Source organism: Rhea pennata, chromosome 17 (assembly GCF_028389875.1).
Source record: "Rhea pennata isolate bPtePen1 chromosome 17, bPtePen1.pri, whole genome shotgun sequence".
NCBI lineage: Eukaryota > Metazoa > Chordata > Aves > Rheiformes > Rheidae > Rhea > Rhea pennata.
The window spans coordinates 1997837-2016020 of NC_084679.1; the positions used below are offsets into that span (position 1 = coordinate 1997837).

Genomic DNA, 18184 nt, shown 5'->3' on the forward strand with positions numbered 1-18184 from the left:
AGGAGGAGGAGGAGGAGGGCGGCGGCGGCGGCCGGGCGCTTCCGCCGCTCGCGGGGCGGCTCTGGGTGCCCGGCGCCCTCCCGGCGCTCTGCCCCGCGCCGGTTTCGCCGAGCGTTGCCCCCGCGCCGTTCGGGGGCTTTCGGCGGCGCTGAGGGGGAGCGGCCGCGGCGAGCGGGCGCTTCCCGCGGCGCCGCAGCCCCGCCGCCGCCGGGTCCCGGCCTCGGAGCGGCCCCGGCGGGCGCCCCGCGGGCGGCCGGGGGCTGCGGCTGCCCGCCCGGGGCCCGCCCGTCCTGCCCACCCGTTAGGTCGTTGCGTGGCCTAAATAAAAAACGATTCCCTTACTTACAGGGAAGGGGGAGGAAAAAAAAAAAAAAAACCCAAAGTCTGCATTCGGTTATATCCTCCTATCGTCCAGGTTTGTCACATTTTAGAATTTTGTTCCCTTCCTATTGCTGAAATGCTGGATAGCTACTTCATACCTACATAAATGTTTCTCTCTTTTTTCTTTTTAATCTTTTGCCAAGGAGATGATAGAAAGTGATATCACATCCATAATGTCAGGAATCCTTAGAAGTTCAGGGCAAAATCATCACCCCTTGCCACAGGAGTACAGGTGAGGCGTTTATCGGCTCTAAAAAGAGCACCGCATGATCGCAGCCTGCTTTCTGGTGTCATTTTAACGATTCTCGTGATTTCCTAATAAGTTCAAGCGTATAGAAGTTCTTTTCAAGAAAGTTAACTGCATTTTTTTTATCCACTCTGGATTAGATGTTTGAGCTGGTGATTGGTTGCAATGCATTGCTTATTTACAAATATCCCTGTTTAAAGTATTTTGATACTAAATTATGTTTGATAAATATTCCTTCAAAGCCTCAGATTGACCTAGTGCTCTCTCTCTGCTCTACGTGTGTTGACAGAGAAGGTTATTCTTGTTAAATAATAATTACTTCAAAGTTCACTTTCAGATCACATCTTGCACTGATATGAAGAGGTCAGGGAAAGCCAAAATCATGCTCAATAGATAGTATAAGAGATTTTCATTAAAACAAGTAATTACTTAGCACTCCAAAGCACTGGCACATGTAAAAGTTCTAATATCAATGGGAACAAATCTACATTTGTCAACAGCCTCTGACAATTTTCCTATAGCAATACATATCCATTCATCATTTAAAAGTATTGTCAGAAGTCACGAGATAGCTATGCATGAATTACGATGCACTGGGTTAAGTTAGGTTACATCTTGTCACATGATGCAAAGTTCCATGAAATACATATTAGCAGAACATGACCCACCTCCTACAGTACAAGAGGAGGGTTTTTTTGTTGTTGTTGTTTTAAAATGAGGATGGGAGACTATCACCTCCTTCCCAGCCTAAGGGTATTTTCCCATATTTCTATGGGTAAAAGTGGTCAGCTGCAGGTATTCTTCTATCAGCCTCTCTATTCAAAATGCAAACACTGCACTGCAGCCTCTTACAGCTCAACAAGTGATTTGTTATACTCTCTGAAGCCACTATGGAGAAAGGTTTGTGGAACTCTGTTTTGCTGTTTACTAAAGCACTGTTTGCTCTAGACATTTTGTTGGCTATGTAAATATTTGTAAAGAAATTATTCAGTATTTATTAAAGGGTGTGTATGAGAGAGACTTCTGGGTACTTAAATATAAGTCAGTATTAGTGCCCTGAAGAACATACAATCTTAACAAAGACCCTCATTATGGAGAGAACTAGTCTTAACTCATAGCTGCAGGAAAAAAAAAAACTCTTTTTGAGAAAGATAGGATTTATATTACTGCCAGTAAGAGTTTCTTCTTTTATTTGGAGGTCAGCTGCTTTTCTTTTAATTCTCTGTTAAACATTCTTAACTTAGATCCCAGTTTTCTAAATTTTTATCCCATTTGTGATTATTTTTTTATGTAGCTTTAAAGTTAATTATTTGACCTCATTTAATAGTGGCAAATTCTGATAAAAATGCATAAAATCTGAATTGCACCATAAATGCAGAGCTGTATTTGTCCTACTTCATGAGAAAACACTTTGGATTATGTAAAAGAAAATCTTTTAGACTGAATGATTTTAAGAAAAGAATAGACCTGTCAAATTCTATCAGCTCTGTTTACTCTCCTGCTGTCACCACAGTCCAAGACTGGAACCCACAGTCCTGAGTTCTCCATGGGGGAGCATCAAGGCTCCACAAAATGGGGAATGGCCTCCAATTAGTGAGTAGGAGGCTGGGACTGTGCTGAGAATACTCTTCTGTCTCACTTAGAGTCTTTCAATTGGACAGTTGGACTTAGAGGAGACTAGACTTTCCAGTAAGTGTACAGGAAGCAACATTCAAAAGAGAGAGCATGTGTGCATGTAAGCAGAGGATGAAATTAAAAAATACCAAAAATTTATGAAATTTAGGCATAATATTTGAAACTAAGAGATTTTTTTCTTTTAAAATAATGATAATAATAGAAAAGACAAGAGGAGGAAAAACAAGTTCCCTGATTTTAGCAGATCTTTGAATTCTCTATTTCAAAGTATCTGTTGTAAATTTGACATGGCAGATAGAGTAGTGATAAGAATTAGACTGGTAGGCAAAGTCCAGAGTAGAACAGAATAATAAAATGGTTTCAGACAAATATCTTTTCTGTGGATTCAGCTATGGGATATAGAACATCATACTATCTAGGAATGATTAAGGGCCATTATATCTTCCCTCAATCCTATATTCTTACGGAGCTGTCACTGTCTAGCTATCAATGTAAAGTAATATTTCATATTAGCAGATGCTTTTCTCACTCTTCCAAAGAAAATATTGCTGCCTTTTATATTTTCATAGCTGCAGTAGTGACAAATATTTCTAAAGCTTTTGTTTTACATTTCAGGGAATAAAGGCAGAGTCTTAACAGGCTGGTATTTATAAACCCTTAACACTTGTTAATTAGAAATAATAACAATATAACATTTTAGTACAAATATTTTGATATTAATCAAAACAATAGGCAAAGTACAAGTTTACTATGCAATGGTGCACTTGTGGTTATTTCAGCAAAAGTCTATATAAGTTACAGGAGCCAACTCAAAGAGGACTACATCAGCAGAGAGCTCCCATGGTCTTCAATAGCTTTGGAGCTTATCTTTGATAAACCAAGTTTTTCAGTTCATGAATGTAGTACTCTTCAAACTATTTTCTGCTGAATTTTGCAATGTATCATCTTGCAGTCCAGTTTGATTCAGCATTCATAACTGATGCAAGAGAAGTAAAAGATCTACTGTTATGTATACAAGTACAGAATCGGATTTAGTATGCAAGTCTTTAGCAAGACAGATGAGAAGGTGAGGCAGGTGAGAAGTAAAAAGAAATATTAGTTTACCTTTGGCCTGGCCAAGGTGGGCCTGGACTAAGTTTACAATAACATTGATGGAAATTTGGGATATACCTGTAAACTCTCTCAAAGAAGATACAGTATTGTTGTCTCCTAATGCTGTCTCCAGCATCCTTGCTTTTAAAATGCAACAATATACTTTTTTTCCTCAGTTACTGTCTCATTTCCAAACTATATACAGTCATGTGTGATTTATTATATGTTATATAATTAATCATGGCACAAAAAACAGGTCATTTTAGAGGGGAAGAAAGAGTAAATTGAAATGTATTATTTGGCATATATGAAAATAAAAATGTAAAGAATCAAATCAATACCCTATCTATTGATAAGGCATTTATATTTTCAAAGAAATAATTAACTAAAATGAATAATTCTATTTGAAGAAACAACATTACTTTTTATTACAATGCAAAGTTAATTCATCTAGCTGATCTATGCATTAACTGCATGTTCTGCAGTTCAGCATTCTCTATAAAGACTTTTTTCTTTTTTATTGTATTGTAACTTTCTACTGTTATATATTTACAGTTGATAGCCTTATGTAGTATTTTGAAGGCCTTGCAGTGCATTTCCTATTCATGCTAGATGGGAAATAAGTTTTAAATAAACATCACTAGTCAGGAGTTGTTACTCAATCATAAATCATTCAACATATTAATAGGCTATGTTTGTCTTGTCATTTTAAGTGTCCCTTAGATATTAGATACTCTGATTAAATTTTTGCCATGATAATTACTTTATGCAAGATATTCTTCAGTTCCTGTCCTAATTAGGTATGATTTTACTTTCTTTGATAATCATTGATGCAGCAATTACCCTAAGTTTGGCAGTAAATGCCTGAAAATCTGTGAACATTTAGTCATGTATATAGTTGAGTCATGTATACAAATTGCTTATAACATGCAGCCACTGTGTTCCATGCATTCTAGACATAACTGCATTACAGTGAAAAAGATGGAAAGTTGTTGTCTTTTACAACACACAGTATATTTTAGCTCTCCTAAGTGCTAGTCTCGCATCCGGTACTGAACTTTGGTTTCTGAAGAGCAAGCTACAGGTCGGTATTTTTGACAGTCAGTGCTGGCGATGCATGGAGTCTGGGAGTTTGCATAAAGTAAACTTCTGCAGACAAAAGGTTACAAATGCATAACTAACAAAACCATAATTGTTCCTGAAGAAAATGTCAGTGTCCATTCCCTTGACATCATGTGTGTCTGACAGGGAGTGAGATAATGGCTCGAAGTGTCGGAGGAATTTCATCACAGTAGTTGCTTCATTCTTTCAAAAAAATGTGAGAAACCTCCTAGGAATCAGTCAAACTCAGGCCACTATGGATTGATTTAAGTGGATTAGCTCAACTGTTTCCTATGTGGCTCGTGAAATGTGCTAATCAGTATTAATAAAATATTGTGGCCCTTGTTCCTCAAATTGTCTTGCAGTTACTGACAGAGCTAGAAATGACTGTTTTGTATCTAGGCACTATCCTGTAAGCTTCTGAGACTATTTTGTTTCCAGGGAAATCAGAACTGAGTTTGTAGATTATCTCCTAAAAGGAGCTTAACTCCAGTTCAAAACAAGAAAGCAGAAAAAGAATTTGGATTTTTTTTTCAGCATTCCTGTGAGGAAAACTCAGATGTTTGTGGCACATTCTTGTTTTAACATGAAAAAAGTCTCATGTGTGAAGAGCAGAACTGCTGCATGACTGCAGCAGCAACTAACGCAAGGGAGATAGATGCTCGCCATAATGCAGAACAAAGGATAGTATATTTCATATAGCTTTAACGCTGGTGTAATCACATAAGTTCCTAGGCAAGTAAATCAGTTCAGTGCTACCAAGCAGCAACTGAGACAATATTAAAGGAAAAACAATTTGTCAGTAGACAACATTGATCTCTTTCACAGAAAACATTCATATAGCACCAGATATTTCATCACATTTTTGCATAAAGAAGTTTATTTTTGGCATGTCAGAGGTTTTTTGGTTTTGTTTCTTAACAAGACATTGTCTAGTGAGGTACTGGCTGCTTATTGCAAATCTTAACCTGCAGGGAAAAGGGCTGGCTATGGGGGCAGAGCACAGCGGGGAGCCAGTGCCTGGGAGTTCAATGCTGGCATTGCTGCTAACTTCCTGTTAGGCTTAAGCAAATCATGTAGGTCACTTGTAATTCAGTTTCCCTCATCTCACCCCAAAATGATGTAATGAAATATTGTGCAATTCAGAGTTGAAACGTATAAAAGTCTCCAAGAGCACATCTACAGCCAATTCTGTTAGAGCATAAGCACCTTTGCAGCAGGTTTTTGGAGCATCATCTTCTCATCTGAACCACGATGTAACAAAAGGAGAACAGCAACACCTGACAGTAATAATGTTGTTTGCTTTTTTCCTCACTAGTTTTAGATCATCTAACCCAAAGTTTTGTAAGCTGTAGTTGATGAAGGACTTTCCATTTGCCCCTGGAAAGCTGCCTGATTTATGTTCTTATATCCAGTGACCCCAGACATTACTAAAAACTTGAAGGCAGGAAGGAGAAAGGCAGGCTAGTAATCTGGGACTGGAAAGGCAGTGTGACCTTAAAGAGGAAAAAATGTATTCAGAGACTGAAACCAGCAGAGTGAGAGAGCTGCTAGCTAGTAAACAGCAGAGGAACCAGCATATGAGCGCAAAGAGGCAGATGGTTATACAGTGTGGAAAACAGAATCTAGTGTAGGGAAGCACCTGCAAAGGAGGAAAGGGCCAACAGAAGTGTGTACAGGAAAAGAGCAGAACAGATGGAATGAGGAGCAAAAGGAGACAGCAAAGTTAACTCCTTTTAATAAGACAGAGAACAGTTCTCGCCACAGAGACAGCTGAAAAATCACAAAACAAATATTTGCCATGTGTTGTGTTACGTGTAAGTTTTAAGGATGTTACATAATCACAAACAAAAGAGAAGTTTCTCATAACGACTTCAAGAAGAGGTTTTCATAGGATTCTTCCTTTTTGTCACTCACAGGGGATAAGCCATTGCAAACAGCTAATTAATAATCTATCATCCCTGATTACTCCTATCTGTTGAACAGTTGAATTACTTAAGCATAGACAAAAAGCTCAGCATTGGCAATGGCAATAAAATTGTCCATTAAGTGAGGGACAACCGAACAGAATGGTTGAAGTTGACTATGCCAAATGCAACCATAATGTTTCAGCTTGATTTTATTTAGAACAACCTTAATTATGAGTTGCCACTATGCAGTAGTAATCCCTTTGAGAGACCCTGTAGCATTGGAGTCACCTTACAACATCAACCAGCTTGAATGTTTTACATCTTCTAGAGACAGACGCCAGCACAAAGAAGCAGTGTCCTTTGAAGTGTGAATGGTGCCATATACACACAAATATGCAATGCTAGATACCATGTTAAAAAGTGTAACCTCCAGTTATTATCTAAACTATCTGGAGATAAAATATCTTAGGGTATGCTGGTCATTACCAAGCTTTCTTCTAGTCTCAACAAACTTGTTCAGCAGCCTCTTCTATAATAGCATTGAAGAGATGGTTCCTGATCTCTCTTGTCGTAAGTTTGTCACACAACTTCTGTATGTTTGTCTTGAAGTTTGCAAGTGTGGAAGTAGATAGTTCACTTTGTCAGTGTTTGCTGCAGTAATGAACTGCATTAGATTCTGAATAGCTCAACATGAGAAAAGATGGTAAAGTCAGAGCTATAATATAGATCCAAATTCAATTCTGATGTTAGTTGCATATGTTTGCAAGGCTATGCCAAGAATTAAATGTCATTCTGTATAGCTAGTTGTACTGTTCATATCTCCTCAAAATCCTCAATTGTTCCTGCATAGCAAATGTGCTACCAATATGTATTTGAAAGGAAATAGAGATAGCCTTAGACGGGTTTAATAAATGTTTTTGCATTGTTGACAGATTCTAGTGAGTTTGGTTATAGGTGCAACTAATGCAGAAGTCCAATTTCTCAGTGACTGCAGGGCAGGAGGGTCTGAAGCACAGCATAAGGAGGTCTGGAAAGGTAATTCCTTTTGATAGGTATTGCTCCTGATTCTGGATGCAGAAACTTTGATTGTGTGGTCTGGCTGGTGGCCAAGATCTATTTCCATGATTAGATAAATATTTTGGGCGGTCTGTGATAGACCAGATAGCAATGACTAATGCTACCATTCAGCATTTCTGTATCACTTACTATTAGATCTCAAAACACTTCTCAGAGGAGGCCAGCATCCTCTGATACGTAGATGAGAACTGAGGCATAAATCCCCAACGTCATTTGGATTCTTACTAGTGCATTCACCTTTCTAGCACAGAAATGGATATTTTCTTCTGTAGAGATTTGAAAGAAGAGGGGTAAAAATGGGGTTGCAAAATTTCACCACCACTTTTTTTTTTTTTTAAGAATTGTATTTACTACACATTTGGTAACCTTTTATGCATAGGCGCTTAGTAGTTCAGCATGTACACCAGACATCCCTGGGGAATGTGCAGCTGGGGACATTTTCAGTAGTGTGCATTAATTATAGCGTATCACTATTTATCTCATTTACATGCACTGAAAGGAAATGGCTGCTTTTACTACAGTGCCCCTTTGTGCCAGGGGCTGTGCACACCCATCTGAAGACAGGATCTCTGACTCCTAATGTTTACCCTCAAATGTGAGACTAAAAGGATGGTGGATGGGAATAGAATCAAAGTACACAATATTACAGTCTGTATGCAGATACTTGTAGTTGGCTTGGCACAGGCAATTTTTCAGGTCAGAAAGATTGAATCTATGAGATTAAAATGCTAGGTATTACTGTGTATAGCTGTCTTTCTGGAGACAGTAAGATTAGCATTTTTCAGTAAAAGTGGGATGCACATTGAGCCTGTATACTGTAAGATAAGCTGGTTTTATGCTACGTAATGTACCTGGGCATTTGAACCACCACAGTCAGGCAGCTATGGGCATACTTTAAGCAATGTTTCTTTAAGCTTGATGAAATTAAAGCATTGGTTTGGAAGACAACCTGAAGAATAATCCCTTAACATGAAATATTCATTTTACTTTGATAAAATAAACTTTTTTCCCTCATTACCAATGGGAACTAATGAGTCTATAAAAAAAAAAAAAAACAGAACAGTATAAATTACTGATTCTATGACTCTATAAAATGGAGAGTCAGAAGTAATATAAAAAGAACTGTGAACTCAAATTCAAACCATGCCATGCTAGGATGGAGAAGGGAAGAAAACACCTTCATCTTAGAAAAGGAGCTGGCTCACATGCCCTCTCCAGCTGTTATTCTTTAATGTATCTTCATACCTGTTTATCAGGGAGCTTAATAACTTCTGTATCAATTTAAAAATGCAGTCACCTTCCTCATCACCGTTTGGATCCACGCGGTTTGTGCAAGAGGGAGGTGCGTGGTTCTGTACAATAAGGATGCTGAACAGGATACGCTGCCTGATGCTAACTGGAAAGTAGGAGGCCGGCACGTAGCTTCTGATGGCATCTAAGTGTCCCAAGCATATCGCTAGCCATCGGGATTCCTCGAAAGAGCTCTTCGTGGAGCTGCTCCGGATTAATGCAAAGCAGAGGCCCGTATCTGCTTCCCAGCGCCATAAACGTGGGAAGGGCCCTGCCGGTGGCTGTGACTTCGGGGGCCCCGAGGGAGCGGGCGGCACGGCGTGGGGCGAGGGCATGCGGCTGCCGGGAGGCGTGTGCGGTGGGTGCTGACCCTCGCCGCCCCCTGACCCCGCAGCCTGGTGCAGAAGCCGACTTGTCTGGAAGGGCTGGCAGGGCCCAGGGTGCCAGATGGCATGTGCGCGCATGTTGTGTGTTGGCTGTCATTCAGCCAGATTAATGCGAAGTTTGTAAAAAGGAGGAGGGGGAAAAAACAATTAAGGAGGAATCCCCAAAACAATGGAGGCCACGTGCCGCCCGCAACAGTCGCTCGCCCCACAATGGGTTATCGGCTTACAATGCGCGGGGCCAACTGTTGCAAACGACATGAGCCTGCCCAGTTTTCAAATCATTTAATGCTCTTGTTTACTTCCAAGCCAGCCAATCTCTGGGCCGGGAGAGCGGTCACCTGATGTTCTTTTTATGTATTTAAGTCCCAAGCTTCACAAAATAACTGAACAGTGGTAACCATGGCAATGCTAATTATTGCACTATAACTACAGTAGGAGAAAGCAAACGGGGTAGGCTGGAAGAGACTCTAAGATGTTTTTGGCCAGGATTTGAGGTTTTGGCTCCTGCTCATGTGTTTTCTCCCCCCCGCCTTTTTTCCTACTTCCCTTTAAAAATCTTTTTACAAACAAATAAATTACATTCTGCTTTAAAAGAACTCCCAGATAATAGTTCAGAAAACTTTGATATGTGCTTCTGGAAGTCATGAATAGAGGAGCTGAAAGCTCCTGGTCAGCTAGACACTAGAGTTCTGGCTTGTTCTTTTAAGCTGGTTTAGACTCATGTAAAGCATAAAAGATGCTTCAGCAAGAGACCAGATTTATTTAATGCTTCTACACCATCATTTGGCAAAGAACACATATTAGCACCACACAGCTGTCTTTAACACATCCAAAAGAGAGCTCTTTAAAGTCTGCTTTACAAGCAGAATCAACATCAACAACATTCAACTGAACTATGTTCTTCTGAAAGAGAAACATGTTTTTCTGGACCTGAATCCCTTTGGGTTTACCCTGGGCTATCTAATGATTACTTCCAATTAGTGCTTTCCTCCTCAAGACACCCATGACTTTGGTAATACTGTTTAACATAGGTGAAAATGGTTTAGCCCTTCACCTGCGATAAATCTTTCTTTGACTTTAGAGTTTTGAATACACAAGACCTTATGAGTAATGCAAATATATTTCAATATTTCAGTTTGGTATCACACACACTACCAGAAGCAAAACAAAGACAGATGGGATGGAGCGTGCAGAACATGTCAAGATAGAACTTTCAACCAAATGATGTCTGTCGTAGTTATGCCTTGGCTCTGTCAGCGAGAGCTAGGCTGGATGTTGTTGTGTATTCGGTCACTAGCTCTTCATTCTAATTATTTAGTACATAAAGATTGACTGAAATACTTATTTTCATATGCTTCGTGGATCCTTGTTATGTATCAATTACTTCATGTATTTGAATGGGAGAGACCAACGGTTCATTCTGTAAAGTTTTGATTATGCAGCAAATCTCCATATGCCGCAAGTCTCCACAAAGGGATGCAGCGTCTGGGAAATTTTCTCTCCGGGTGTCCAAGACAGCAGGATATACAGGTTCTTGAGGATCCAGGCACAGAAAATTCTTCCAAGGCTGTCGTGTTTCAAAGTTAATGCAAAGTTAATGTTAAAAATTGTGATAATCTGCTTCCACATTGAGGCCGAACAAGTGGAAATTCGTGACAAATATGAAAATAATGAATCAGCTGGATTTGTTTCAAGGAAGTTTCTCTTCCAGGTTCTCATGCCTTCTTCCTCTACAAATACTGCACAAGAATTTTTCTATTTTTTTCTTTTTTTTTTTTTATGTTGTGGAAGTGGTTGCATTAGTCTTAAGTTTCATGAGCAGTGTGTTTCTATGTTATCTTAACAACCAGGCCAAATTTGGCCTTGCAGTATCCATTTGCTAACAGACAAAGAACCTCTTTAGATTCTCCTACTTGTTTTTTCATTTGGTTTTAAGTTTCTCAAATGAATTTAACTTCAATGGAAGTACTGCATTAATTCTCCTCCTCCCTGTTTTAAACAATGAAAAAGGTGCATATAAATCACTCGGATTCAGTCTTTAAAGCTCAGTCCTGGAAAGACATAAGTCTCTCTGCTGAGGAGAAATACACATTGCATAACATTCAGCTCACAGCTGTATTAGTTACTGGCAGACCTGCTTACAAGAGACTCTTAAACTGGTCCTGGTTCAAATTAGAAACACTTCAATGTGTCTTAAGTAAAATGTTTCAAATTGTACAAAGAAATTCATGATCAAAAAGTAAACCACAACAACTAGCTAGCTTGAAACAAAAGGCCACAACTGAACTCCCAAGTCTGGTGCATTTGTCCCGCTGGTCTGTGGGAGCTTAGGCATCTTGCTTCTTACCAGGGACAGTCTAGCAGCACCTCTGCTCTTTGCCAACCTTTCATGCTATTTTCCAGATTCTTAGCTTCGGACCCCTCCCAGCTGAGTGAAGATGACCTCCCCAGTGACTTACAGTCCTTGTCGTGGCTGACATCTGTTGATGTTCCTCGGTTACAACCGATGACCAGTGGAAGCATGGATTTTAGCCTTGGCGCCCAGAATGCAATGCTACAACAGACAGGTAAACTGTTAGGAGGTTAAGTGGCTGCTATTTAAATGACACAGCCTACTACCCCTTTCTTTTCCTCCACATGTATTAGCTTCCCTGTTTGTAGATTCATTTTAGTACATTATATTTTGCTTCCTGCAAAAAGATCTGGAGCCTGTTGTCTTCTGGTAAGAATATCATTGGTATATTCCTTTTATTTCATGGGGCAGGGAGTCCTAGCAGTCACAACAGAGATCTTAGGATCTGATTGACTTTTCTCCTCAGTATAGTTGCTGTTATCTTGTATGGGCCAAGGTATTTAAGACTTGCATTTCAGAGGTTTTCAGCGGCTTTGGAATTAAGTAATCAATCTTTTTTGTTTGTTTCAATGTTGATAAAATTAAGAGTATCTCATTTACCCCATACCTGTTTGCTTCATACAGGCTTAGAGCATATATTTGTTGAAAGGCGTTCAATGAACATTGAATACTCACACATTTGTTCCGTAAGGCAGTCTGCTGAGAGAGCTCAGTATATCATCTTGCTTGCTTTAGAATAGAAAACCTTCTAGAGTACAGATCATGTTGAATAAAGTTTTTTTTCTTTTATAAGATACTACGTCTGTAACACCGCTGTTGACTGTTAAACAGCTGTCATCTTTCTCTCCCTGCATAACACGTTTTAGAAGTAGCTGATGTCATCTTTGCAATCTGTGAAACACTCTGGGTTCTTCTGGGATGGAAAGCTCTATAGAGGTGTGATTATCCACTCCAGAGCTTAGCTGTGTTCAACTGCATCCATTAAAAATGAATACCAGCCTACTTTCCTGAAGTATATTTTCACGTGAACATTCATTGCATTTGCTTTTTCCAAAATAGGTCCTGTAGCAAGCAATATGCACTCGGCAGGAGCATCCGGAGCAATGATTCATGTCCAGGCCAGCCTGCCACAGGGAATTCTAGGACTGAATTCTATTTCAACACATGGAGCAAATGTAAGAGCAGGCTGTGATGGCTTATTATTGCAACGCCTATTAGGAAAATATGATGGTAATTTCAAGACTTACATGTCTCTTGTCTTAATCTCAACAGATGAGCCAGTACACTGTAGGTGGGCAGCCATCGCCTAGTTTACAAACGCAGCAACAGCTCTTCCCTCCTCCTCATTCACAGCAAGTGTTTGCCATAGCACAGAGCACACAACAGGTACTGTTACTTGTTTGTGATCTATCATGAAGTACATGCAAAGACTGTGTCTATAACTATATTAGAAGAAGAAAAACCCTAAATCTGTATACCCATAGCCATTCCATATCTGATATTTCGCTTCTTTCCTCCTGCATGCAGTGTAATCCAGCAGCAATCTATAACACATCCTATGGGACCCAGCCACACTACTCTCAGCCCCGCCTGGCTCCTCATTCTGCCCAAGACCTGCATCCCAAGCATTACCCCAAGCCCATCTATTCATATAGGTGAGTAGAGAACAGCATAGTGTGTTGCCCAGTCTGTGCCAGGATGGCTTTAAATGCTGCAGATATGGTACCACAAGTGTATTTGGTTCCTTTCGAGGGAACAAAACCCAATCCTCCATCCAAGAGTTCTGTTGAAGCCGTAGCTGAGGGATGGCGAAGCAGAATGAACAAACTCGTCCCTGGACATCAGCACAGAGCAATCACAAAAGAATAAAATCTGGAGGATCACAGGGTGACTTCTGAACTCTTGAAAGCTGACTGATATGGTTGCCTGGGGAAGCAAAGCACTGTAGGAAACCCATGCTCAACCAGATGTTTACGTCTTAACAGAGATGGTTACAAGGTTGCTGGACCAGAAAAAGGCATGATGGCTAGGTATATACAACCTGTTATTGTTTCCTGAGATTCTCTGTCTTGTAGTTGCTTGATTGCAATGGCACTGAAGAACAGCAAAACAGGCAGTCTCCCAGTGAGTGAGATCTACAGCTTCATGAAGGAGCACTTCCCCTATTTCAAGGTATGCATACCCCCTCCAACACAAAAGCCGAACATCACGAATACTTTGTTCATACTTTGTGCCTATTTCGCTAACATCTTTCTATGTCCTTTAGACAGCACCTGATGGCTGGAAGAACTCTGTACGCCACAACCTGTCCCTGAATAAGTGCTTTGAGAAGGTGGAGAACAAGATGAGTGGCACTTCCCGCAAAGGATGTCTGTGGGCGCTCAACCCTGCCAAGATTGACAAGATGGAAGAGGAGATGCAGAAGTGGAAGCGGAAGGACTTAGCTGCTATTCACAGGAGCATGGCTAACCCAGGTAGAGCTCGTATTATGCTTTAGCTACTTGTATGAGACAAGGAGAGAGAGAGAAAAAAAACATGATTTGGCCATGAATGCATTAATCTTAAGTTATGTGGAACAGGGTTGGCTAGCAGAGAGCTCTCAGGCCTTGCAACAGCTTTCTCCTCAGGCCTGCTGAGCTGAAATAGCACTTGTGCTCCACACTGAATCAAGTCGCTGCTGCTGCAGACATGGAGGCTGCTGGCCAAAGACTACAGAACAAAGCAATAGAGGCTATCAGGAGGAGATAACTGAACTGACAGTTATTTTTGGAGGCTCTCAGTATAAATACATCCACAACTTCAAAATAGATTGTCTTTTTTTCCCCCCATTCTAACATAACTAGCATATCCGGAGCCTTCTGAGGAGTTATGCTACCTCCAATGTTAGTTTTAATAGCATCACATTTCAATAAATATTTTTTTTTGCTTGTTAATCTGCAAAATTTTCTCATTTATTAAGAAACATATTTTTGAAGCTTTCAAGAGCTCAATATTGACAAAATCAATGGGAGTTTTTGCTGCAAAATTTGCAACACAGTCAAAACTAAATAATGTTCTACTTTGCTTTAAAGCTAGTTTTATTGAAACTGACAAAAAAGTTCTTGTATAAATATTATTTAAGATACAACAGTTTGGAGTATCCCATCCTGAAGGTTACCTAATAAGGATGCCCTAGTTTAGCAATTGCAGGTCAGCTATCACTGGTAGCGGCCTGGTGGCTCATGTGATCGTTTCTTTGGCTCAGTTAGGGCTAACCATAAAAGTTGATTAGGGCTAAGGACAAGGAAATAGGTGGCATTTCTTTGCTCTCTGAACAGTCACAGCCTGCCTTCTGTGCTGCTTTTCAGGCAGTGAAAGACACTGTCTGTTTTCTGTTTTGTAGTGTAACGGGTGGCTATGCTCACTGGTGAAATGCTCTGGTGGGGCCCTGCTTGAACAAACAGGTTAAATTTTTTCTCTTTTCTTCCTTGGGAATTGGTATTGCTTACACAGAGGAGCTAGACAAGCTGATCACTGACAGACCTGAGAGCTGCAGACGGGCTGATAAACAGGCAGAGTCTGAGGTCTCTACCCTGAACCACATGGCAGCAGCACAAGGCAGAATCTCCATCTCCCAGCCCATCATGACACTCTCACTGCAGTCCATCCCCCTGCATCACCAGATCCAGACGCAGGCTCGCATCGCCCCAGACTCACCAGCACCTGCCCAAACGCCGCCTCTCCACACTCTGCCTGACATAAACCACAGCCCTCTTCCCCACCATCCTATGGGCCGGGCACCTCCCGACTTCCTGAATGTGACAGCAGACATGAACACAGAGGTGGACGCTCTTGATCCAAGCATTATGGATTTTGCATTGCAAGGTATGGGAGAAGCAAGCTGGGGTAGGAGAGGGCACGGTTTATGCAAGTATGTCGTTGCACATGTATACAGCTGAACACAGTATGCAACTGAACATACAACCAGGGGCCTCAGCAGGATGTGCTGGGGTGGGACATAATTGAGCTAAGAACTTGTGCTGGGTGCTGGCCTGTGCAGCAATACTTCTCTGGCCTTCCTCAGCGCAACTGCCCTGTGTGAGAAGGGAAAGCCCTCGTGGTACAAGTGCAAGCACTACAGCAGAAGTATGCAGGGACACCCAGCTACTGCATTTGGGACACCACATCCCTCTCTGCCCCCGGGAACCACGGCTTCATTTGTGCCATAGTTTTCTCTATTTGTAAAAGCAAAACTGCTAGGAGTCTTATGGAGATGCCTAGCCTGGACAGCCTGGGTAGATGCTGTCAGGAAAGGTATCGACTCCCCTTGGGGGCCAGAGACTCTTACTGTTTTTGTACTACAAAAGATACCATCCCCAAGCATCATCATTTCTAAGCAGCAGGTAAAGCCCTTCAGTTAAGGATTGAGCCCCTGCACACACACAGCTGGGGGGGCTGGGTGTGCTATTGTGACTGGAATTTAATCTTTTAAAGGTAACATATGGGAGGAAATGAAAGATGACAGCTTCAGCCTTGATGCCCTGGGTGCCTTCAGCAACTCCCCACTTCACTTCTCAGACTGTGACCTGGGCACTCCTGGCCTCACCCCTGTCTCCAGTGGCAGCGATCACTCCTTCTCAGACTTGCAGGTCACAGGCCTTTACACAACTTACACGACACTGGACAACGTAGCATCAGCCCAGTACATGAACACCCAAGGCAACAAACCCATCGCTCTGCTCTAAGCTTTGCACCATTCCATGGACCTTTAACTGAAAGGTCAGAAGAAACTGGCCCCTAAAAAGCAATAAAACAGCTCCTCCTGCAGATACTTGCAGAGTGTTGGCTATTTACTGGGACACAGCATGTGATGCCAAAATAAAACCAGTAGAATCCCTTTCACCCCTGCCAAGACTGAGGAAGGGACATGGACAGTTGTGATACAGGACTGGTGAGCTTGTTAGAAGGATCTGGAAGGCATCAGTCAGTAGGAGCCTTTACTGGAATGTAACTAGTCCAGTTAAGGTAAACACATTTAATGACACTGATCCCGACTGATCAATCACCGCACACAAGACAACGCTCTGGTCAGCACCAAGTTAGAGTCCAAAGCTGGGTATTACGTATCACGACACACATGTATCTTTTTTTTTTTTTAATTGCCAAATAACTATTGCCATTGAACAAAGATCACATGCAGTTTCTGGAGATACTTGCAACACTAACACTTTTCTGACATAACTATCTTTTAATTTATTGTCATGAGGTAGGAAAAAAAAAAGGAGAAAAAAATTAAAGGCAAATCTATAGCAGACAGCTGTCATATCTAGGTTTAAAAACAAAGTCTTTGCCCCATGGATGAAGTGATACTGCTGAATTATTAAACTGATCACTGGCTAGATGTTGTAGGAGTTATGCCTTTTTAGGATTAAGGAAATAGATTTGTTTATAGTCCTGTGGATTGTGCTTCTGTCTGTTCTTGTGCTAGGCAGTATTACTATTTGTAAATTTATTTATATTTATTGTTGTGAAGAAAAATTATGTAAACTGAGCACTGTTCAATTTTTTTAAATGCTGCAGTAACCTGGTTTACATCAACTAAGTTATTCATAATCAAAAATGCAATGATTTTAATCACTTTTGTTACACTACATTTCTTTTAAATAAGCACTTTCAATACTGTCAAACTCATACTTAAAAAAAAAAATCAGAGACCAAATACTGTAACTGTACCATGCCAGTTCATAATGGATTAATTAGGAAAGAAAGATTAAGTAAAATTAGTTCTACTGTAGATTTTTAAATTGTCAGAACTTGCTTTACATTTGGTAATATAAATTGCAAAAAAATTGAATATCCCAAGATATGAAGAGCAAACTGTAAGAGTGCTTTGAAATTTAGCATTTAGTCAACTTATAAGTGTTACTTCATGGTCACAGAGGTGTATTTCGTTTTGTCTGTTCCCGTGCATTAACAGCATTTCTCAGTCTGTCATTTCCCAATAGTATATCCACGGTGCTCAGGAGTTCCTCTCTCTCATACTAAGTATGGCTAGGTATGGTTCGAGACAGAAAGCCTCACCGAGTTAAGTCCATCTACTAAAAACCAACAATGAAACAAAACCGCATACGCCCTCCCAGGTCTCTGCTGTGAGCCGGGGAGGCGCGGGATGCCGGAGCCGCCCCACTGGGGATAGTGTCTTGCTGAGGATCAATGTTGGGAAGATGGGGCATTAGAACATGTACCTGCCTGTATCTTCCCAAGCACACAAACACAGCAAGCTTCTCCAAAACGGCACAATGCTCCAAGTCATAATTTATTGTTCAAGAACAAATGTGGTTAATAATTGTTCACTGGTGTCATCTAAAATGTCTTAATTTTTTTTTTAATAAATATCTCTTAGCACTAAACCTGGGTCATTCTAAATGTGCTGCATTATGATTACTTTGGTGTCAAGAAGCGCACCCCAAAAGGCACACTGCAGCTCGGCACTGAACAGTAATTCCTAGGCAACTGCTACCCAAAATCTAACACAGCAGGGAAATAGTTTCACACAATTTACTAATGTTGATAAATTGAAACACATGAAGTTCCACCTGAATACGAGGAAAAACTTCTTCACTGTGAGAGTGACAGAGCACTGGAACAGGTTGCCCAGAGAGGTTGCAGAGTCTCCCTCTCTCGAGATATTCAAAACCCACCTGGACGCAATCCTGTGCAACGTGCTCTAGGC

General features: G+C 40.8%; 1 protein-coding gene across 1 annotated transcript; it reads left to right on the top strand.

Annotated features, from left to right (window-relative positions):
- Positions 1-527: 527 nt before the first annotated feature.
- On the top strand, positions 528-16196 carry FOXN4 (forkhead box N4). The gene is made up of 9 exons (XM_062590272.1): positions 528-613; positions 11523-11686; positions 12532-12647; positions 12745-12858; positions 13000-13127; positions 13548-13644; positions 13739-13946; positions 14965-15336; positions 15946-16196. The coding sequence occupies exons 1-9, from the start codon at positions 528-530 to the stop codon at positions 16194-16196; spliced, it is 1536 nt and encodes a 511-aa protein (XP_062446256.1).
- Positions 16197-18184: the final 1988 nt, after the last annotated feature.